At 43.3% G+C, this 24,034-nt stretch overlaps 1 protein-coding gene across 8 annotated transcripts in view; it reads left to right on the top strand.

The window, feature by feature from the left end:
- The window catches only part of mctp1a (multiple C2 domains, transmembrane 1a), a 229,893-nt gene that overhangs the window by 96,681 nt on the left and 109,178 nt on the right, over positions 1–24,034 (top strand). For 4 of the 8 annotated variants that reach the window (XM_061037957.1, XM_061037956.1, XM_061037963.1 and 1 more), the window contains 5 exons: positions 5,645–5,701; positions 11,631–11,726; positions 20,149–20,258; positions 20,820–20,929; positions 21,205–21,302. In XM_061037957.1, coding sequence (XP_060893940.1) covers positions 5,645–5,701; positions 11,631–11,726; positions 20,149–20,258; positions 20,820–20,929; positions 21,205–21,302 — 471 coding nt within the window. The remainder of the gene's footprint in view (positions 1–5,644; positions 5,702–11,630; positions 11,727–20,148; positions 20,259–20,819; positions 20,930–21,204; positions 21,303–24,034) is intronic. The other 4 variants (XM_061037959.1, XM_061037958.1, XM_061037960.1 and 1 more) reach the window with 3 other exon arrangements.

The following is a 24,034-nucleotide window of genomic DNA, read 5'->3' as shown; positions in this document are numbered from 1 at the left end:
CGGGCTGACGTAGAGGTCACGTATGGAGCATGGTGATGTCTCTTTTTACCACAGGATGACAGGCAATTAGGCCTCATGACACTGGAGAACCATCCTCTTTATCCCATGCTTCAGACCATTACATAGATTCACCGACTGGATCCGCCATGCCATTACAGCAGAGAAGACCTTAATGGTTTAGAGATACTCCTCACTTAAAGACATGCCTCCAATGGCGAAGTAGAACTGACTATAATGGATCAAGCTACATCCGGTGTTAAATAAATGTACATGGAAACAAATATAGAGTTTAATCACCCTGCGTGCGTAGTCAAGCTTTAATACAAATAATTGACATTTGTTTTCTACTTATATTCTTACATTGTTATGTTTTTTTTAAAGCCATGTTTTTCTACTTGTAGTAGTTTAATCTTTACTTTTCTGACTGTGAGGCACTCACCGTGACAGCAGCAGATTGTTCATTAGTGTAAAAATAATCTGGTTTCTTTCCAAAACAGTAATAATCTCTGATACTGCTGAAACATTGGATCATTTGTGGAACAAGACTTCTTTGTCATTTTTATCTATTCTATTTTTTCCCCCCTGATTTTGCATCTCAGAACTGCTTCTCTGCGCCTCTAAACACACTGCCTTGACATCTGCCCTCATTAAGAGCCACGCACAACACAGGTAGAGACTAGTAAATATTAGGAGAGCAGGAAGGAAAAGAGGAAACGCTGCCTATTATACCTCAACTCCTGCAGAAAGTCACACCTCCACTTTTTCCCCTTAAAACCGCAACTCTGGAGAGAAAAGGAGAAAGAGAGACGGAGATGGAGTGGGAGCAGGAGACAGAAAAAGACAGAGAGGCATTCAGAGAGACGGAGGCAGAAGAAAACAGCGGCGGATGGCAGGCACTCCTCAGTGCGAAGTCAGACATGGCAGTTGGTGACAGGTGACAAAATCAAAAGGTCATGTCACTTTTAACTGTGAGCGCCTGTGCCCCACTGATTTCCCTCGTGCCGCCCCGGCATCACCACGCTCCTCTCTGCTCCTCACCCTGCCTCTCTGTCTCTGCTAAACTGGCAGATAGGATGGCAGGCTGGCAGGCAGAAAGACAGGCGACGGGCAGAGTTTGAAGCGGGACAGGAGCATCGGGAACATCAGGAATGGCACTGCGGAATCCTCCCTGCATCCCTTTTCATCATGTTGTCTTTTCCTCCATTTGTCTAACTTTCTTCATCACGCTGAACCTTCTGTGCTCTTTGCTAACAACGTCAGCAGTTCGGGATGCCTGCCTCAGTGCTTCTTGTTGTTTTGTCTATAAGTATACCTGCTGTAGTTGTTTTCAGATTTGCGGTATAAACCCTAAACTAAAGAGATGTAAGAGTGTACCAATAGATTGCACATCATGTGTATTCCAGCTCCATCTCTCTTTTCCACAACAGAGTGCAATATACACAAAGTCAAGATGGTGTCATTCATCAGAGAAAGACAAACATCTTGTCCCTGAATTTACTGTATTTACCGACTATTTCAACAATGCCAGTGGAGCATGTCAATTTGTGATTTCCTCTGAAACATCTCTGATTAAACAGGCTTGCTGATTTGTCAGCAAATAAACAATGAGAAATGTATGTTTGTGAGAGAGATGCTCTCATTACTATCCTACAACTCAATCTTTTCATGCGCTCACAGATTTGGTGTTTCTTTCATGAATATGGAGCCGCCCTTATCACCCCCATCCCCCGCCTCCAGCGCTGGTCGCACCCCAGCCTCACCCCTCTCTAGCCCCCTGCTGGGTGAGCCCTGGCTGGGTTAGTGAAGATGGAAGGGCCCCCCTCTGAGGGCCATGGCTCTGACAGCTTGTGAAGGGCCTGCGTCGGTCAGCCAGGCTCAGCCAGCAGCCCTTATCAGACACACAGCCCTCCCCCAGTCTGTGGAAACTGTGGTGTAGGCAATATGCACATGCACACAAACACACACACATAAACTCATGGATGGTGCATACCAAGTAGGGCCTTGAGATCCCCCAGCCAGCCAGTCGGCCAAACCTCAGCAGCTGGAGAGGTTAAAACCCCCTCACGTATCAAAGAGGAAGCGCAGCAGGAGCATGGAGGGAGGGAGAGAGGAATGGGAGAAAAAAGAGAAGAGAAAGTATATCTTCATGTTCGCCGGGATGTCTGCTTCACCGTCAATTCCCCCTGCGGCTGTCATTGGGAAGGTTAGGAGGGGAGATAGTGGAACTCAGCTTGGCCAGGGAAAGAGAGGGGCAAGTATAGAGGCATTTCAATGGAGGGTGAAAATGATGCGGCTAGTCCTCCATATAGTGGATTTGTAGTTTTGTGTGTTTGTGTGTGTGCACTTGTTTCATTGATCCAGACTGGGTTTGTTCTGTTTTTCTTCCATGAAAGTAGCCTCCATCCACTCATAGTATCTTTCTTTTTTGGTGCTTTACTTGCCAAGTCTAGTTTAAACTCTTCTTTGTGTCTCCATTAAGTGTAGATAGACTACACAGCTATGGATTATGTTTTCTCATATTTCCAAATCCTGGGTTATTATTGACAGCAACTGCCGTTTTTAAATTGTTTTAGCATGCTCTAGTTAACGTTGTCTGAGTCAGGGGTGTAAGGAATATACAACTGGACATAAACTCAAAGTGGAGAAACTGGAGAGATTCAAACTCTGTCTTTATTGTCTCTGAGCTACCGAGGATCACCTTTATGAGCATATCCACTACATAGCCGGGATATTTTCCCTTATTCCCCATTGTGTTCTGTCCTTGACAAAGGCCTTATGGGGGTTGTAGGACTGTTAAATGTGGGCAAAAATCCACCAACCACACAACAACAGTTATTGTCAGAGAAAGATCTCAATCTGTAACGAGAAATGTAAGTCGATGTAGACAAGGCAATGCGTATATAAGGGTGTCAAAGTAGCTCACAAAATAATCAAATATTTCAGTCATTGAAGCCTCAACACACAGAGTAGAACAGATTCATAATTACATACGTTTTAAAAAATAAATGAATGTGTATCAGAGCCCTGCTGGCCTGCTCTGAGCTCTAAGTCAATGCATCTGAACTTAATTCCTTTAAATAGTTTTTTCTAGGTTTGAGCCGCTAAGGCCAAACAGATGTATTCACACTGTCACAGCCATTGAACTCTCAATGTCATTCCACTCACATCTATTCTCTGTGTTTATTTTGTATTATCACCATCTTTGTATGTATTTGTGGGGCACAGTGTAATCTGTAAGAGTAGCCCCGCATCAGCCCCGTATCATTTGAATAGGTGTGAATATGTTAATCCCCACCTTAGTAGATATTGAATTAACTGGAGCAGCTCTGCAGGCAACGTGAGCCCGACACGATCCCGTCGACAGCAAGGCTTTGATGCTGCCGTGCTGTAATGATAGTAATTCAAACAACATGATAATGGAGGGATAAACAGACAAATGATATCATACACCAAACAGGTCTTAGAAAGAGAATAAAGAGAGTGAGAAAGGTAGGGGGAGAGAGAGAGAGAGAGAGAGAAAGATGTTTGGAATTCATCGGCCGCACTGAAGTAATTTATATCCTCCCTCACAGAGACAGTAGCTTCAATGCACACATTTAGCCATGGCAATCTTCAGGGCAGATGACATGTTCCGTGTCTTTTTATTTATTAATTTTACACTGTGTCTCATTGCAGGAAACATGACTTCTCCCTGTAACCAGAGGCGATAGAGGAGAGAGCAGAGGGAGACAAACGACTCTATCATTCTCTCTGTCTCTCTAGGTCATGCTTCTCCAGCTAGCTCATGCTCATTCCCTTTGTTTAAAGTTTGGAGCGTGTGCCAGGCGTGCCCTAGCAAAGCCTCTGTGTGGAGCAATCCATTATGTTTGTATTTTGGCACGGGTGAAAGGATTTGGGAGGAACCATGATGACTTTATAAACAGTTATAGTTCATTTGTTTAGAGATGCCAGCAGGCTTTCATTTTACAGTATCACATCAACATCTTTTGCCTCGGCTGAGTGCAAGAATTCCCTCTCTTGTATCTGTATACTGTAGCTGTGAGTGCATTCTCTATCAATAATGAGAACGTGAACTGTGAATACTTAGTCAAGCTTATTTGTCTAGACACTGATGGAGTCTGAGTGAAGTGGGAATAACCAGTTGCTGTACAGTTAGTTATTTAAAACGAAGATTGCCATGCACAACACTTTGCCCTAGTGACTCTGAGCTATTGATGGCACAGACACACACAAACACATCTACACACTATTGACTCTACCCTCTCAACTCTGCTGTTCTGAACTCCTCTTTGTTTGTGTGGGAAGCTGCATTTACATAAGAGGCTTATGTCAGCCGCCACATAGTTTCCCTCCTTATTCCAGTGAAAAACAAAAAGGACAAAAGCTATTGTCTTGTTAAGTGATGAATTTTTGGATTTCTCCAAACTAGTTTTGTGTTGTTTCTGAGGTGGTTGGGGGAGGTTGTGGTGATGTTGAGGCCGTGCAATGATTTTTTAAAATGTTTTTAGGGGGTTCGGGTCGGTAACACTAAAATGAGAACAGATAAATGCTGAAGCTGACAGCTGTGGGTTTTATGATATGGTGCTTTGTTTATGTAAATTAAGAGCAACAATATGACCTTGCTTTGATGAGTGATTGACAGACAGAGAGTGGATGAGAGATGCAGCAGTGATCTGTGGGTGTTTCGCCTCATTGGCATCAGACTTCACATGAAGTGAATGTGTGCATGCTAACAAAGACACACGCTTAGTAACACTAAACAGTAATCAGATATAGTTTCTCTAAACACACAAGGCCAAGCTGCTCTCTAAACACATGCCGAGACATTTGTTTATTGGCTTTCTTTTCACCAAAATGCAGAATCGTTGTTCTGTAAGACACTGTATGTATCCATATGCTCCTTTGCCTTTGTGGTTCTGACTGTGTGCACATGTGTATGTCGTTTTTTTCTCCGTGTTGTACAGTATGTTTCATGGTATCTGGGGGCTTCAGAGCTACATCAGCTCCGGTTTCATCGGTTTTGGACCACTGAAGCACATAGTTGCTGTTCTTTGTGACTTGCTCTCTTTGCTGCAGGCTTTTCTTCTTTCTCCTCTTGTGGAGCATCTTTCTGTGAGCGCGTGTGAAACTGTAGATAGATGAATGTAGCGATGGAAGCGCTGACGGTAGAGGTGAGAGAGGACTGCAAAGGTTAAAGAGGTCAGAAGAATCTGAAAAAGAGGAGATCTGCTGTCTCGTCCCACTGAAGGGCATAACTGCTTTTTTTTTGCAAAGGCGATTCGAAGTGGATGAATAGACTTTAATCTTAGCCGTTTGAAAAATCAAAGGCAAAGCTTTCGCTTACATTTTCCGGAAGTGGCGACACATTTGAACAACAGAATGTTTCTTAAAATAAAATCTAATTCTAAACATTTCAGAGGCTTGTGACATATTAGCGCACGCCCGTTTAATAGTTGTGCTATCTGCATGCTTACCATACTCATTAAGAAACTCCAGCATAACCAATCCGCTTTACTACGCCTCTTTAGCTGTTCTGATTATGTTAACCCTATGTTATCTAATGTTTATCTTTTCTATGGCTGATGCAAAACATTTATGTTTCTTTTTTTTTTTCTTCCCCTCTTTCCTCTGTTGCAACTGTCAGCAAGCAGTGGAGGACCTTCTGGAGGATGAGGATGAGGACTTTGACAAAGATGACAAGGTAATTATGTCTTCTGTCAGGGTTACATTTACACAAACACATGCACCAAACACACTGCCTCAGGAGGGGCTGACACTGCTTCATACATCCAAAACACAAACAGACGGACAAAATGAGTCCATCCTCCCCTCCCATCTCCTCCCCAGTTCAGTTATTCTCAGTGCCTGAGGCGCAGACACATGGACTGCGGTTGTACAGCCTTCTAAACTTTGAAAATGTTCTCTGTAGGCATACACATGGCACATTTCTCACCTTTCCTCTATGTGGTTTGCTTTGCTTTTGGGCTTTCATTGCAGTTTGGTACGCTATTCTTATTTTTCTCTTAATATGACACTTTGTCGAATTTACGCTTGTAACACGTTTGTGCCTCAGCCCTGCTTCCTGAGAACATGCACGCATATAAAGTGCTTAGTTAGCTATTTAGGTCCATTCACCGCTCATTTATGTCCCAGTAAAACAGCATCTGGGCTTGTCCAGACACTATCAGGTAACAACAGGTGGCTGCTTTACTGCCTCCGCTCGTTTACACTGTAGGAGCAGCTACTGAAACAAATGCCACTGGATAGCATACAGCACCATGTCAGGGTTCCACTGGGGAATGGTAATTGAAATGGTACAGCTTTTTTATCCGACCTCTGTGTTGTCTGGTTTTTGGCGAGGCACAGTTGAGATGGAAACAGTTTTATGGTTGCAGCTCAAGTCTGATGACAGTCTAGCAGTGGTAAACAGGAGCAGAATCACAACATGAGCTTTTAAGTGAGGTCCGAACTTTTCACTTTGAAAACAGTGAGCTTCCTCGACTGAATCATCTGGATTCTGAATTTACTTAAGCTGATACTCGATGCCTTACAGCCACACTCCAGCAATAGAAAGGTTAGGAGGTTAAGATGTGGTAAATTGCACCACATCGTCTGTTTTGGTAATCTTTTTGGAGGAAAACTCTGGCTGTTTGCTATGGTAATTGTTAAGGCCTTTGACCATGCAATTTGATATCTGAAAATGATTTGCCTCTGGACACTGTACGCTGAATTTACTTATGCAACTGCCGCTCTGCTACAACCTCTCAAATTTTTGAAGGGTCACAAGTGCAGGCCTTTAACAAAAGAGTTAAAGAAACACATTTATGGTGCAGATGGTCAAATAGTCAGCCCATCAGTAAGGCGGTCAGGCAATCAGTCAGCTGGACAGTTGGTTGGGCGATGAGCACACCGTGATACGTGAGCGTGACATCCTCTCCCACAGTGATTCAGAAGCAAAGTTTCATGGCTGTGAAGTTCCAAGGCTGAGACTTAGGTGTGTGTGTGTGTGTGTGTGTGTGTGTTGGGGGGGGGGGGGGGATAAGATATGCACCAGACAACCTTGAACCTTCTTTTTTACCCCTTATTTGGTCTGCCCTCCATCAGTGCATTTTCTACCTCCTCTCAGGGGGGAAGTAAAATAAAAATAGAGGCATTTGAAAAGCTACAGATTATATGAAATACATTTGGACTTTCATATTGAAATGAGGTGCAGCAGCAGCTTCTGCGGCCTCCGTCAGATTTGGTGCCAAACTGATTATTCCACATAAGAGGGCCTGCTCTCTGTGCTCACACAGGGCTGGGACGCTGGATAGCACAGCCGCCACAAAGGCTACAATTTACCAACTCTGGCTTCATACATTTTGATCTATTGCTCCCCTCGACTGTTAGCATTTCATTTGAGCCGTAGGGAGGTTGAAAAGGGGGCATTTTTCTTTTTTCTTCGCCTACATGTCTCTCCCCTCCCACTCTCCTTCTACGCTTCCTTCAGTCGCCCCTTCCCTGCCTTTTTATTTTCTTTCATTCTTACACATACTCCCTCTTTCTCACTCTTGCCTTTGCCCTCTCACCAACCTGGTTAAGTGCTGAACAAATGGAGATTCTAGGCTTAACAAAATTGTCTTTTACATTGGATATGAAGTATTTTACATTGGATATGAAGCACAGATTCAGATTGTATGTGTGTGTATGAAGGACAGGTCAAAGAAAAACTTTTTTATGGCACAGGCCTATAGTGGAGGGAGAAGTAGAGAGAGGGAGCAACAGAGAGAGACGGGAAGGGGAAAAAAAAGATTAATAAATATGCCAAGGCCTCATTTTAATTGAACTTGAAGCATATGTTGCAAGTATGTACAATCTGTCCCAGATGTTTACTCCGGCCATGTGCACAACTCTTCCCAGTGCAACACAAGGCAGCTATTAGCTGGATAACCTTTGCTCCAGAGGCTAAATGGGGTATTACATGTCCAAAAAGTAGAGCACCTGTTTTTCATTGCATAGAGGACCCCTCGCAGGCTTTTTGCCTTGGATCACCACATGTGTTTCAACTTAACAGATTGTTGGGCAGACGTGAAAAGTGTCTTTCTTGTGAGCAAGCACCGATATTAGTCACTTAATCTCAATGAAAGTCCCGCATCTAGACTAATTGATGGGGACGGCTCAGTTGTTTAAGCCAAGCATGCAGCCTCATGAATGGTGAAAGATTGTGAGATGTGAACACATTTTTTTATTTCCTCTCCCCCTACCCCTCCACAGTTTGTGTGTGTGTTTGCTGAACTTCAACATGGAATTTTTCCTTCTATTACGTTCTCCCCAACACCACACACACAAACACATTAAACGTGCATTCTGCCCCTATCTTACTTAGGTTTTAATAAAACTATTAATGCAAGTTGGCATTTTCTCCTAGTGACATGTTCTCTGAGTAAACAACATTTAATATTGAGACACAAATCTATTGAAAATGTACAAGGAGAAATAACCTATATTGTATTTAACATGAAATGTTGTGGGCTTGTTCCAATGAAGTTTTTTTTTTTTACCTTTTTTTTTTTCATTGATTCAATATCTTGCAGGCACGTTTACAGTGAGAGTATTAAATATTGTGTTTGAGAATAATTAACAGATTCAGTTTCTCACAGGCTGAGTTTGAATCATTCAACTTTTTTTTTAGATATCACCTGAAAAATAATTGCTAAATATAATCAGAGATTCAGCGATATGACAATTGTTTGCTTTGTTTTGGAAATTATTATTAAAGATTTTTTCACTCAGACAGCACAACATTATATAATGCTAGATTTTGATGCCCAATGTGTATTTCATAAAATGAACTGGGGCTCCTTTTACATTGAATTGGTTAAATCTTTTAAATCTTTTTTTTAAGTATCTCCCAGCAAAGCTTGAAGTAACATCATGAGCCTGGGACAGAGCGTGAAACAGAAACCAGCCTCTCATGGCTTTATTTACAGACTACTAGCTGCAGGTGCTTCAGCGTGCAGTGTAGCCTGTGATGTCTCCTCTCACCTGCGGGCTCACTGTCCAGAGCCGAGGCAATCACCTTTAGGCTCTGCATGGGTATGAGTGTTTGTGCCGGTAAATGCATTTGTGTGTCTGTGTCAGCGTCTCAGTTGTGTGTGTGTGCAGTTGCACAGCTGCCTTCCAAGGGAGGGGGGGGAGGGAGGGAGGGCTTACTAGCAAAAAGGAGAGAGGGACAGAGAGAGAGAGAGACAGACTGAAGGAGTGAGGAGATTACCCTCACACGGTTGACTGGTCACTGAAGCGCTCGTGCTCCGCTCAGCTAGGCTCCACTAGCCTCAGGAGGACCTGACACAGATAAGATACACACTGCAATCATGTCCTGCTCACGGGCTTACTGCTTGGTGCACTCCCTCTCTTTTCTAACTCTATGTCTATCTATCTATATTACACACACACACACACACACACACACACACACACACACACACACACACACACACACACACACACACACACACACACACACACACACACACACACAGCATTCCTCTCCTGTTTGCTCATTTTCTCCCTCTCACGAGCAAATCAGATGGTAAATATAATCATAGACTTGACTTTATTTAGCTTGAGCTCATGGACCTGTAAACGTTGAATTAATACTAAATTGAGAAGTAATTGTAACTCTTATATGCTGGCCAATTCACTGAGACATGTGTCTCTAATTTTAGTTTTTGTCATTGTTATTCTTTAACAGCCGACAACTTTTGGGATTCACAAACTATTTGAGCTATAACCAGTCTTAGGTTATTCACAGTAGTCTTACAATAGCAATACTCCTTTAATAATGTAATCCTTTTCATTATACTATTCACAACACAGTAACACTGCAGTATTATAATAACATATGAATTCCCACCCAATCAGTGATCCAAAAAGGTTCCCAAAAATTGGATGCATGCCTGTTCCAACAGTTTTAAGAGTGCAATGCAACTGATGCACTGGGTTTATAAAACAGAGCATACATGATCCTTCCATTCTCTATTTCTCCTACCACACAGCTGTCTTCCTGCACCCTACTATCTCTTTATCCTTCTCATCCATAGTGCAGAGACAGCCATTCAACCTTTGCTGCTTTCCCTGTAGGCATGACTTCTGCACATACATGTGCACACACACAAACACAACCAATTGCGTGCATGTGCGTGCTTATGAATGGTTATCTAGGAAGCATATAACTCCTGGTGAATGAATTTTCCGATTCATATCCAGTTGTTAACCTGCGGGGCTTCACAGCAACTCTAAGTGACTTATTTGAACCTATAGAATCTCTTCTTTTCTGTCTATAGGTCTCTTGTCCTCCCCATCGTCTTTCTGTAAACACTAGTCTCTTCCTCCGTGTATCAATAAACTAGTGCCTAGGCTCCCTGCTCCATGTAATGTTAAATAAGCCACACACTTTGTATCAGTGTGAATATATTTTAAACAGAGCAAGTTTTTCGACTTATCTCCAGATTGCACGTTGAGCTCTGCAGCACCTTCCTTAGCCCCGGCGCTCCTCTCTCGATCCCAGTCACGGCACTGCGCTGATCGCTCAGATAGCAACATGGCATAATGTAATTGGACTAAAGAGAGCAATGGGAATTATATCAATGCTCCGAAAAAAAGTGTGACTGAAATGTTGTTTCTTGCCAGGCTATTGAGATTGTAATGCAGTGGGGTTGTCCTCAGGTATCAGGGGGGTTTTTTGCTCTTGAGAAGAATGGGAGAGAGAGACAGAGGGGAAGAGAAAAAAAAAGTTTGAATGTCTGTGTTCTTCCCTTCTCACCGCCTGTGAAGGATGAAAAGCGTCACGCTGAAAAAGATGCTTTGACTTTTCCGCTTCATTTTTCTTCCCATCTCACAGTCTGTTTTCTTCCCCCCGTTGTTCAGCAGAGACGCTGGTAGGAACTGCATTTTAATCATGTTTTGCTAATAGAGGGAGGAATGAAAACAAAAAGGAGGGTGAAAGAGGCATGGTGGGGTATTGTCTCTCTATGCAAAATACACCGCGTTGTTTATTTGTTTTTCCTCTTTGTCACACACATACATCAGGTGGATCATCTTTTATTATCTCTATTCCCGCAAGATGCATATCTCCCCCTTTGTCTTTTGCTTTCTCTCATTTCTCCTTCGTTCGCTGACTCTTTGCCATTCTTTCTACAATTCTGCTTCAACTTCGGCCTTTGTTATTTAAATGCAATTTTGTTTTTTTTGCACTGTGTTTTCTTTCTAGCTTGGACAGTACACCATAACGTTAGCATAGCTCACCGTATACGCGTTGTTAATGCAAAGTTTAAAGACTTTCCAAATGGACGCAGAAACACAAGCCTCAAATCAGTCACCTTTTAACTATCAATGCATTTACTTTGTCCAAACAAAGGTGAGTACCAAGAAAAGATGTTTCCATTGCAATGCTTTTTATTACAGTCTCTAAAGTTCATAAGTTGAGAACAAAGTTATTCTTTCCTACAGACTGCAGTCTAGTTTTGGCTCATTGGCCAAAGCATCATTTATAAGGCGCCAGCTGTGAAACACCACATTCTTTCTTTAACTCTTTCACCCTTATTTCTTTGGGATGTAAAGAGAAAATCTCACTGTAATCTATCCACAAGGACCGTAAACCAGGCCCCTGGGAGGACAGCCGTGATAAAAACCATATCCTCGAGGATATGTTGGCTTCCTGGCACTTTGAGTGGATACGAGCGATGGTGGTAAGTGGGCATGTGTGTGGCTCTGGCACTGTCTCCTGATGGTGTGTGTTGCTGTCTTCCGGTTTTCCTAGTTAGCTCATCGTCTGTCTGGCGGCCTCTTGTCTGCCGTCCTGTCGGGGTGTGTGTTAAGCCCCCTTGTCCCCCTGTCCACGTCTCAGTCAGCACCTATGCACTGCACGTTCAGCCCGCAACCCAAACCCCGCCTCAAGGCCTCAGCCTCTGCCTGCTCTTTAAGGTGATGGGGGAGCTAATGGGGCTCCAGCATGGAAGGCTGCTCCCGTCTTCTTGTGTGACTTGCCTGTAGCACTGTAAACGTGTCACACTGCAAGGTGACAGCTGTAGAGTGTAGTGCAACAGAGTGTTAACTATGTTTTGCTTGTGGGACTTTTGACTCTTGGGTACTAAAAGGTGACATTAGGAGTGACTAGAGTGTAATTGTACTTGCTTTGGATGTAGTCTGTGCAGAGAGAGGGGCCATAAGGGAATTAAATCCTCTCCTATTTAGATTTTTTGTTTTGGAAAGCACTAATTAGATTCCTCTCACAAATAATGATTGTTTTCACACCTTATGACCCCTAAGTCACAGATAATAAGCACGTAACAAACTAATTTTCTCAGGAGTTCACAACCCTGAGTGTGTATGTGTGCACCAGTTTCATTTGTGGGTGGTTGGGTGATGTGAATGCACTTGTGAGCGCTCTTTTCTTTAAAAGTTGCTGAAGAAACAGCAAAAACTATTTCATATTGCTGGAGCAAATCCCAATGCTCATTATGCCTAATGCAGCAATGTCGACTCCCCCAACTGTTATTGTTCTGAATCACATACACGCAAGCAGCTGAACCAACTGAACTTTCTGACTGATGAACTATGCATCAAAGGATTCCAATGAGCTCTCGTTGCTCTGTAGGTGAGGAGTTCTTGTGTGCTCTCATTCACCCAAAGTAACTCTCGACGTGACTCTCACCAAATAAGATGTGGAAGATGGCACACACACTCAGCCCCCCTGGTCTCTCATTGGACAGAATGTGGAGCACAACACTTGACAGCAGTGTCGTCTGAATTTGAAAGTCAGACATGTTAGAAGGCAGCCGCCACCTTTTCTTTTAACAAGAGTCATAAATCTGTAATGAGCACAGAGAGGATGCATATTTTATTTACTTTTTTGAAGATGTGATCCCCTCACTTCATAGCGATGCACTCTCGCACTGTCGGTTTTTTTTCCCCCTTCCAAAACAAAGTTTAAAACAGTGGCTGTTACAGCTGTTCCTATTGCTTGAGTGTCTCTGAACCTGAATATATGATTAAAGGAGCGCCAAAGTTAGCGAGAGTTTTACAGACTGAGGTGATGAATGGAATGTGTTTTAACTTGCACAAGTGTACGATGAAATTTGATGATTGAAACAAATTTAAGTGTGGTGTTGTTAAAATTCTTAATTAAATAGAATAGACTCGTGTAAATACATACCTCTCCTTACAGAATCATAAAATCTGCCTTTTTTCCAATCCCTTTATCAAGATAAAAGAGTTCACGTGTACCTTTATTTTGGGTTGATTAAACAAATCCAGAGATACAGTTTTGCTGTAGCATATGTTTTAAAGTCAGCTCAGACCGGGGGACAGAGACAGACAAACAGACAGACAGACTGACAGATGGAGGGAGATGGGCGGGAGCAGCTTAACCAGGCCAACAGAGGACAGGAGTAATGTTGTCCCATTCATCACACATTGCCAGGCTGGATCCTGGGAAGGACAGGGAAAGGAGAGCACAGGAGCAGGGGAGCAGAGGTGAGGCATAGTGGGGGGGGAGGATGGAGCAGGCTGGGGGTGCAGGGTAGGCGGGGGTCGGGTGACGTTCAGCAGGAGGCGAGGGAAGGGAAAGTGATCAAGTGCAGAAGTTTTGGAGAGCTAGTCATTTATGTGTGTGGGTGTGCCCCCGACCTTGAGTCTGATGGAGTGGCTGGTGTGGTGGAGGTGATGAGAGGCCCCCAGGGGTGATGGGTAAAGATGATCAGTGGCAAACAACCTCCTGCCACCCAGACACATTAGACAGACACACACACAGACACACGTTGTAACAACAGAAACCTTTCTCTTTAGGACAGGAGGCAGAGGTCAAACCGAAAATAAGCCAGCATCACCTCCAACTCTTTCTTCTATTCCCTTTTTCTCTCTCTCTCTTTCTCTCTCTCTCTCTCTCTCTCTCTCTCTCTCCCCCCCCCCATCCCTGTCTTTTTTACATATGTGTAAATTTATCCCCGCTATGGGACTAGTCTGGTTGAAGAGACTAATGAGTACTAGAGACCATTGTTTCTGTCTGGTCCACCTTGAGCTGACAGTCTTAACTGGAGTTTGACTTTGGCTTTTTAGAGGCAGCCCTCAATGCACACAGAGGTCCTCAAAGAAATGTGTCTATATCTCGTACACATCGTAGACTGTACGACAACATGGACTTAGTCTGAGTGACGTCAACCATTGGTTTCTGAAGGGCTGTTTTGGGAGCCTGTCCAATATTAGAAATGCTGACTCTATCAAACTTTCGGTCAAACAAATTACAGGCAAAGAAGCCTTAAGCCACCTGACAAATCACTAGAGTGCAGCTGATTGCAGTCAGATCGGTCATGCCCCTAATTATGCATAACTCGTATCGTTCTTAGAATCAAAACCTAAAGCCTATGGGAGCAGGACGCCCTTTTACATCTCAATTGTTGCCTTTTGCCTTTTGTGTCTGTCTGTGTGTGTGTGTGTGTGTCTGTGTGAGCTGCTTGATGAGGGACATGAAGACGTGCAGCGCATCTCAACACCCTAGTTAAACAAATATTTATGTGCTTATGATGTAAAGAGAGGGAGGGGAAATAGAGATGTATTCCCCACATTTGCTCATGGATTAGTTGTTGTGTATGAAATAAATTATTTATTCAAACGGCAACCCTGAAAAAAGAAGGAACATCTGCTTCTTTCATGTGGTGCTGGAGAGTTGCCAGGTTGCATGGTGGTATCTGAGGCCGGTCGCAGGGCCTTTGTCTCGTCTTGTTGTCATTTCCTGACAGAGATGAGATGATCTTCTAGGCCACTGGGTTCCCAAGTTTTCTCCCCCCCCCCTCCCCCCCTTACAAGTCTCTCTTAAGTTAACTCCCAGTGGGTGAAATCTGTGACTCATTGCTCCCCAGTGGAGTAGGTTATACTTGAAATAGACACAGACGACATATTAGTTTTAATTTTAAGGGCAATTATTGGCTTACATAATTTGCCTCTGTGTTTAGTAAGGTAGCAATGTGTAAGGTCAACACAAGAGACTCCTTATTGTATTATTCTGGATACACATTTTTTTCCAAGAGTCTCATAAACAGATTTTAAAATACAAACGTGCAATACAAATTTGGCTTATCATACCAGCTAGGAAAAACTCAGCAATGCAAATAATACATTATTACCTTTGTTCTTGAAAATGAACAAAAACTGACTATGAGTATTTTTCAATATACTTATACTCCTGATAGCTTTCTTTTATACATGAGCCATACTTTAACTCAACATTGTAAACCACATACGTATAACCTACACAATAGACTGAATTAATTAACCAGTAAAACATTATCTCTTGCCTAAATGGTTATTCTCTTACATCCATGTTTAACTGTTTTGTGACCTGGCAAAACATCACACATCAGATATGCAGTAGATGCCTAGTCGAAAGAGTATTTATAATTCTGTCATTCCTAATTCCTGCACAGACTTAGTTCATTGAATAAGTGTCACCCCTAAAGCATTCCTCAACAATCTCAACTTCTCAATGTTTCTTTTTTTTCTTTTTCCTTGGATGGAAACGGGAGGGAGGCTGACTCCCTCTGCAGTTACAAAATCAACAAGAGCGCTTTCAGATGCCCTCTGGGAGCCACATATTAGCATCCTGTCACGTTTTATATGACATTTCAATTTTTACTGTGCCGTCAGAGGGAGAGAGGCAACAAGAACAACAAAGAAAAACAGGTGCAATTTTAGCACAGCAGCAATGAACAGCAGCCACTTGTGGTTCAGACTCATTTCACTGTGCGATGGGTATATATGCTGCTACATTATAACGGTTAGGTTTATCATTTTGACGTCATAAACCAGCAACGGGAACAACGTGATCTGAGGTTAAAACAGTCTCAGATGGCTCTCTCTATTTCCACCCAGTAGATATAGGACAGATATTTGAGTCCATCGTTATAGGCTGAGTCCTCAGTGACCTCTCTCTTGTTTAGCTCTAGGCCTTGGGTCAGCGAGGAACAAACTGTCTTTGCTAAGTTTACAACTGCTCACTTTGCACTTTTGCTTTTAAACGTACTCTACAGTGATGCTGTACCGCTGAAAGAGAAGTGGAGCAGTCGAGTACACAGAGGCATTGTGCATCTTTCCTTTGTTTAATATTTAATCAAGTGTTTCAAGGAGTTTACCACATTTGTTTACCACAATTTACCAGCACGTGCAGTGTGGTTAGCCTTACATGGCTGTTTCTTTGTGTGTGTGTGTGTGTGTGTGTGTGTGTGTGTGTGTGTGTGTGTGTGGGTGTGTGTGTGTGAGAGAGAGCGTGTGTGTGTGTGTGTGTGTGTGTGTGTGTGTGTGTGAGAGCGTGTGTCCCTGGGCGCTCTCTGGTGTTACTGAGGGTTGTCTCTCCTTAACGCATGCAAACAACTCACATCACTTTAACGAGCCTTCCCGCCTCTGCCTCCCCTGATGGAAGCGCTCCCATGATGCAGCCCGCACAGCAATACTTGCACTCAGGGTGGCTCGATGCAAAATTGATTGGTGCTTGGCTAAGATTTCATATCCCAATGCAAGCATCCAAACAATGATGCAAACTTTGGACATAACCCCAAAAATAAAAATATTTCTTTAAACCCCAAAGAAGCAATTAAAACAAATCTCTGACAACAAAGAAAAAGACTACAAAATATTTCAACCTGATGAGAGGTAATTGATGTCAAAGACTTTCTGCTTCACATCCAAACATTCTCAGTGCACTTTTTGTTATTCATGACACAGTAGTTTGCAGTTCTACAGAGTTTACATCTCCTCTGTTTAGTCCTAACCCTTTATTGTACAGTAACTAAAAACTTAATGATCAGAATCAGTGGTAGCCCAACAAACAAGAAAAGACAGAGAATCAATTAGTACTATTAATACAAAGAAATGTGTAAAGGCCTTCAGAGCCATTTATATTATATATTTTTATATTGTATTTATACATCCTCCATTGTTGTCCTTTGTCTCCTGTGTTGTTGTTGTTTTTCCACACCAAATTTATTAGCAGGCTACACTGTGTGGCCACAATTTTGTCCCGCTATTACGTAGCTGATGAGGCTGTTGAGATCTGGCTACACACCACTAACAAAGTAAGGGTACCGTTGGCTGTGAAATGCAGACAAGATCAGGGTTTAAGGTACTAAATGGTGTGTCCTTCTGTGGGGCAAGTATAATTGTGGCAGAAACTTCCCATACAAATAAATGTGACATTTATACCAAAGAGAAATATAAACAATATGAGTACATTCAGGTCATTCTTAAAGACGATGCAAACATCAAAAACTGTTCTTTCAGCCGACTGAAATGACATATTTTAGTAAACTAAGCTGACTAACAGGAACTGTTAGAAGTCAGCATAATCCATTACAGATTAAACTGCAGTTGTGATAAAAAATGATGATGCTAAATTCATTAGGCAGGCTTCTTACATGATCTGTCTGACTGATTCCAGCCATGTTGTCAGAGCTGTTGGATTTGTAACATGATTTTAGGCCTACACATGTCTAGATACAGGAGCCATTAGAAAGGAGAGGCCTCACAGATTTAATTTAATTAGCTGTGCCTTTAGGTCTCCAAACAGACCAACTCATGCTCCCTGACAGACACAGGAAAAGTCATATAGACACACTGCTGAATTTGTCACAATATCATAGAAAGCGTCACCAAACTGAGTCCTTGATTGAACCTAATACACCAGTGATGGATCCACTTATGAGGATGAGTAAATGTGAGAGCTACCTCCTGGTTTAAATATTTTTACATTTTGTTAAATATCACTCTCAAAAGAAAGCTCTATTTAACCTTCATTGTGATGCATCTCCCTCCTCATCTTTCTGTTTCGGTTCTCTCTCTTTCAGTGATGACATTGGAGACTCAAACAAACTTGCTCAGTAGAGAAAGAACCCGCTTTTAAAAGTCGAGGGCCCTCATCGTTTAATCTCTGCCGGAATATAATATCGTTTGCAGAGTCAAACAGCAAGACCAGGTGTGCAGATCAACCTTATCTAATAGCTGCAGGGTGTGTGTGTGTGTGTGTCGTTGTGTGCATATAAGGTTGCGTTATAAGAACAGGTTGCCTGGCTCCATATGTGCACAGTGTGCAGGGAAGCTGGGAAAACAAGGTTCTCCGTGGCCCTCTGTATTATTCCTACCTCCTGCCTCCCCACGCCGTGTTTGAAGACAGGAAATAAGAGTCAGACCGCAGTCCGAGGGGCATGTGGCAATGGTTTATACCCCGACGACCTCTGACCTATCCTCTCCACCCCCGCCTGCTCTCTCACACCACTCCCCTGGCCCTCAAACACTCTCCCCTGAGTCCGGGATCCGAAAATAAAAAAAACGACCTGACCCAGCCCAGCCCGGCTCGGCCCGGCCTAACCCAGCCCGGCACAATAGGCCCTGCGTTCAGAGATTTGTTTGAGCGAGCAATGAAAAACAGATGGACTCTGAGAAGAGGAGGAGAGAGAAGGGAAGAAAGAAAGGGAGTCTTGTAATATATTTGCGAAGAAAAATAACCCAGGGACGCTGTCTAATTATATCTATTTGTCTTGTGTGGTTTTGCTGGGGAGGCCATGTGGTCTCCCTGGCTGCTCCATGGTTCATTTTTCACATTATCTGATCCTGGATGGAGAGTCAAAAGAAGAGGTTGGGTTTTGGGGCAGTAAAGGGGGGCTGGTGGGGTGTTTTGGGTCTCAGTGGGAGGGTTATGGTGAGGTGGGGGGGCCTCAAAATGTGGTAAAGGCCTGCGGGGTCCTTCAGATTTCATGTCTTTGACTCCTTCCCTGTCGTCTTTGGTTTTAATGATGAGGATTACTCAGAGTTTTACTTCTCTTCTTCAACAATGTCCATCCATCTTCATCAATAACGCAGCCATAACAAAAAATAAATATGTAATGGCCATGAAGGCTTGGGCCATAATCTCATGGTTACTCTTAAAGCTTATTTTACTAAAACCTAATCTTTTTTTCTGTTTATCTGTTTATTAACTTCAATTCTTCAAAGAGCTCTCTAACATGAATTCTCTTGTAAGGTTTAATGTGTTTATATTTATCATGAAAAATAGGGGTTAGAGCAAACATGGGTTTATCTAGTAACAGCCAGCCCTTAAGAACAAAATCAAATTATAAATGATTGAGTTGGACAAACTACTTTTACTGTTTCTTTTGTGTTAGGCTTGTAACATAAAGGTGCTGGACGACATAATGAAAGTCTTCTTCCCTTGCAAGTTTGTAAACTGACCACCCATGAAAGTACCACCAGGAACTCTTGTACCTCTCACATAGATAGTGCACCTTCCTGTTATGTCCCCTTTTTGTCTGCAGAGCATGACCACCAGTCACATTCAGCCGCACACTGGTCTGCGTGTCGATGTCCTCACTCAGCCAAAGGCCCTCAACAGTCTCTGTCTCCTCATTACGTCCAGATCATTCCTGTCCCTGTCCTGTCAGTCAGCAGGCAGCTCGTTGACTGTTGCATGACTTCTTGAATTCTTCACTTTGTTTCAGAAAGAGGACGGGTTTTTTGCAGATTTTACATAGCATGCCTAGTCTCCCCCCCCCCCCCCCACACAATATTCTCAAGTTCTCAACCATCAAAAGTGGAAAAGGAAGAGCTCTTCGTGGTGGGTGACGGTGTTAATAAGGATGATAATGATGTCATGGCTGGTGACATCATCACAATGTGCAAGCCAGCAGAACAAAAGATGGCTCTGCCCGGTCTTCCTAGCTGTCTTGGCAGCCGCAGAGAAAGACAGAACGCCCAAAGATTGATGTATCCATTTGGCTTTGAGTTTAATTCTGCCTCTCTATTCACATATTCAAATTTTCTTGTGTGAGCTTTTGTAAGGAGGAAAACATTTAGATTTGTTCTGCCGACTTTATATCTCTATTACTCCCTGGAATGAAAGCGCTCCGTCAGTTCATGCAGGATATCCGGTGATTTGGCTCCCCCACTCCAAATCTTTGACGCTATTTAAAATGTATTGTTTCCACAACGATGCCTGTGCCCAGCCTCTTCTTTCTCTGTCCTCTGTCTCTCTCTGTTCCTCTCTCCTCGCTCACTCTCTCGATCTCTTCTTCCCTCACCCTTTACTTTATTTCTCCCTCGCCTACATCTCTATCTGTTCTCATGCAGGACTCGGAGAGAAAGGGTTTCATGAACAAGCTTTATGCCATTCAGGACGTGTGCATCAGCGTGCAGAATGCACTGGATGAAGTGGCCTCCTATGGCGAGAGGATAAAGAAGTGAGTCGTAAGCCCACTCCTCGGCACCCGGCCCGCTCCGCTGCGCTCTGCATGCCCCAGAGTTTCTTCTGCCATACCAGGTTTCCCCGCTTCCTCTTGTTAGCCTCACTGAGTTGAACTCAGTGCTGCTCTGAGGAAATGCACCATGAAAATGCACAAACCACGTATTTACTGTACACTACTGCATACACATGCAACTTCATTTATTTAATTATAAGTACAAATATTTTAAATCATACAGAATCATCTGGAACCTGGGGTTTTTCCATAACATAAAGATCATTTTACTGATCATATTATGTACGGTAATTGTAATATCCATAGCCTATTTGACCCTGAAATCGTGACCTGTAAGACATTTGCTGAAGTTCTTTCCTTCTGCAAACTCAGGTGAGTGTGATAAATTAGCGATGCCCGATTATCCTGATCATCTTATTTGGGTTGAAAAGTATTGAAAAGCCCTCATTTACTCACTCTATTCTCCATATCTATGTAAAGATAGACGGAGCTTTGCCATGTTTCCCCATTTTTACAGTCCCTCTTTTTTTCTTCTCTTTTCAGCACTTTTAACTGGACTGTGCCTTTTTTAAGCTGGCTGGCCATCGTGGCTCTCGGAGCGGCCACCATCCTCATCTACTTCATTCCTTTAAGATACATCGTGCTAGCCTGGGGTGAGCGACTCTCAAATGTGGGAAGATTGTTTACATGCACTGTGTTTGTGAGAAATTATATTTAACAGAATGCTTGAATTTAAAGAAATGTCCATTTAAACAAAAGCAAGAACAGGTTCATTTGCAGTCTTCATTCTTTTTTTGTAAAGTTTGATTCTTAAATGTTTAAACCATAAAGGCTTGAAGGACTGGTACAACATGCAATATTACATGCCTATCTCTCTTTACCCACTCTTCCCTTCTGGTCCCCTCCGTTTCTCCCTCTCTCTCTACAGGTGTTAATAAATTCACCAAAAAGCTCCGAGACCCTTACACTATTGATAACAACGAGCTGCTAGATTTTCTGTCCAGAGTGCCCTCAGATGTACAAGTGGTGGGTGAACTCTACACTTTCATCTTTGTTTCATCTTTTTCTATCTTTTTGACAACACATCTGTCAGTTCCAGACACGGGCAAGGGTTAGGTGTCCTTTTATAATCCCATCTTTCTCTGTCTTTTCTTTCATTCTCTTTCCCTGTCAGATGTTTTGCTCCTCTCTTTTGTACTCCTCATGTGAACTAACTAGCCGTTGATTTGGCTTTTCAAAGTTGTGTCTGTGATTTCCAATTAAAAGCTTCCTTGTCTAATTCAATTTCCACTTACATAACTGGGACTGTGTCACAAGAAGACGATGTGAAGTGAGTTTAATGCCCAGCTTATAACTAGGTTGATTTGTCTCCATACACGTGCAAACATGCTGTAACAGTTAGCTGTTGTTTCCCAGCTATGCTAGTAATTGAAACAGAGTGTCAACCAACACTTAACCAGCCTCATGCGGTTTTGCTTCTACATTAACCGTGAGATCAGATTAACTTTGTGGCTCAGGACTACAGAGGCTTTGTTAGTTAAAATATTGTGTATGTGTGTGTGTGTGTGTGTGTGTGTGTGTGTGTGTGTGTGTGTGTGTGTGTGTGTGTGTGTTTGTGTGTGTGTGTGTTAACTGTGCTATGCTGCTCAGGATGAAGTGCAGTTTAAACAGCAATTAAGCGGCAGCTTGTGAAAGTCGTAGGTTATCCGGCACCGATGGTGTCCGCTGTGGCAGTTAATCCCTGCTGTGTTGAGTTCAATACATGCACATGAACGCACAGATAAACTCACATGCAGGCTGACGCTGAATGACCAGGGGCACTGATACGACCAATCCCGTGCCACATCAGTGCTGACACACTTCCTCTTTGATCGCTTGTTGCCCACAACTTCTTTCATCTTTACAGGGTCGTAATCCTTGCTCCCCTGCACACCCCTGCCAAACCCCCCGTGTTCTCCTCCTGTCTGCCCCTGTCCGTTTTTACAGTTTCATAGTTTACTGGGGCACAAGGCAGGTAGCTCTCGGCTTAAATGAGCCCAAGCTGTCCCCTCCGTTGAGTGCAGCCACCTTACACACCTGGAGCCTGGAGGAGTGGAGTAGTGAAGGGCCCCATACCCTGCAGGTATTAGTCCTTTACAAGGCCCCTAATGAGGGCCTGCTGGCTGGGGAAGGTGAGGGCAGACATGCTGCTCTGGTCTGGTGCCCATTCTGCTGGAGTTGTGCCTACTGTATAGTAAATACTGTAAGTGCTACTGTAACAGCTATTGCTGCAGCTGTCAGAATGGTGATCGTTGCCAGGTTTCACTGACAGTGTGCAGGCGTACAGAGTAATGAAGGTGAAAGAGTGGGGGGGGGGGTAGCTTTCAGGAGAAGACGGGTGAGGATGTTCAGGTCTGGACATTTTTGTTTATAACAATAGCTGAATAGCTATGTGAAGTTTAGGGTCATTGTTTGGCTTGCTGAGAAAGAACTGAGACCTGCACTGATCACTTTCTCTTTGAATTCAAAGGTTAATTTTCTGCAAAGACATCATGTTCTTGGTCAATGGCTAAAAACAGACCAGAACGTTCTGCTCTGTGGTGCATCCCACCGCAGCCTGCGGTGGTGGCTTCACCTCATTGCCTGCCCCAGCCTTACAGGTTCAAAGCCGTCCATGGGGATTTGACCCTGTAGGTTCTGGGATGATGCACACAGGTCCTGGCATCCAAATGCAGTGTCCCCTCCCTGGCATGTGTCCATGGCACCCCCTGGTATTGGGGCAAAGAATCACTATGCCTGATACCTTGGATGACTAATGAAGTGCTATTTCAGGGCCCGGGGTGACCTGACACACATTAATAATGACACACACACGCTCTCTTAGAAGTGATGCGTATAATGGGTCGTGGTGTTTCAGTGACGCTTTCCACTTCATTTAGAGGTGCAGCTAGGACTGATGAGACTCTAATGACTTGATATACAAAGTTCATCCACACAGAACCACAGTCCAACTTTCTTGAGCTGCACAGCTACTATGCAAACTCTTTTTGACACTCAGTTTCGTCTTCTTTCTTTAATTTATTTCATGTACAGGACAAAATAGAAACTTTGCATTTTTTAACAACACTCTTGCAAACCAAGCTCTTTAAAATAAGTGACACTGATCCTTTAAGAGCACCGTCAAACACCCGTTAAAAACCCAATACCCAGGGTTGCATGGAAGCCTCAACAAGCAGTGTTACCTTTTACCACCTGAACAGTTTACTTAAATCATTACACCCCTCTGTGAGCGGAGATGTTAAAAGCTCCCATGGTTTCTAGTGCATGTGTATGTGGAAGAGCCATTGTCCCTCTTTGGGCAACAGTTTCCTGTATCTGGATTGGATCCTTTGCCAGCATTAGCTATCGTTGGGGTCATTATCAAGGAATCCTTCATGTCCTCTTAAACGAGGCCAAACTGAGCACCTTTATAGGGCAAAGTTTTCCCTACCTGGCGTTTGGGAGGTGTCAGTGCAGTAGTATGTTTTACGACACCATTAGCCATGTGAGCTAGGGAGTGCATAAGTAGGGCCAAGGCAATTAGCATGCCAAGTGGCCTTTTATGATCGGTGTAAAGAAGCTGGATCAAACCCCCTGTACAAAAATAAGCATGAATCCCAATTTAGCGCTTAATGAGCAGTGGGGAGTGGGGTTAATATTTTTAGACAACATTTATGTTGGGAATTAAGCCTCACTGGACATAGAGGGGGTCAAAGGCAGGATAGTTAAAGGTTGAAACG

This window comes from Labrus mixtus, chromosome 5 (genome assembly GCF_963584025.1).
Source record: "Labrus mixtus chromosome 5, fLabMix1.1, whole genome shotgun sequence".
Taxonomy (NCBI): Eukaryota; Metazoa; Chordata; class Actinopteri; order Labriformes; family Labridae; genus Labrus; species Labrus mixtus.
The sequence above is the reverse complement of the archived record's forward strand: the minus strand, read 5'-3'. Positions and strand labels throughout refer to the sequence as shown.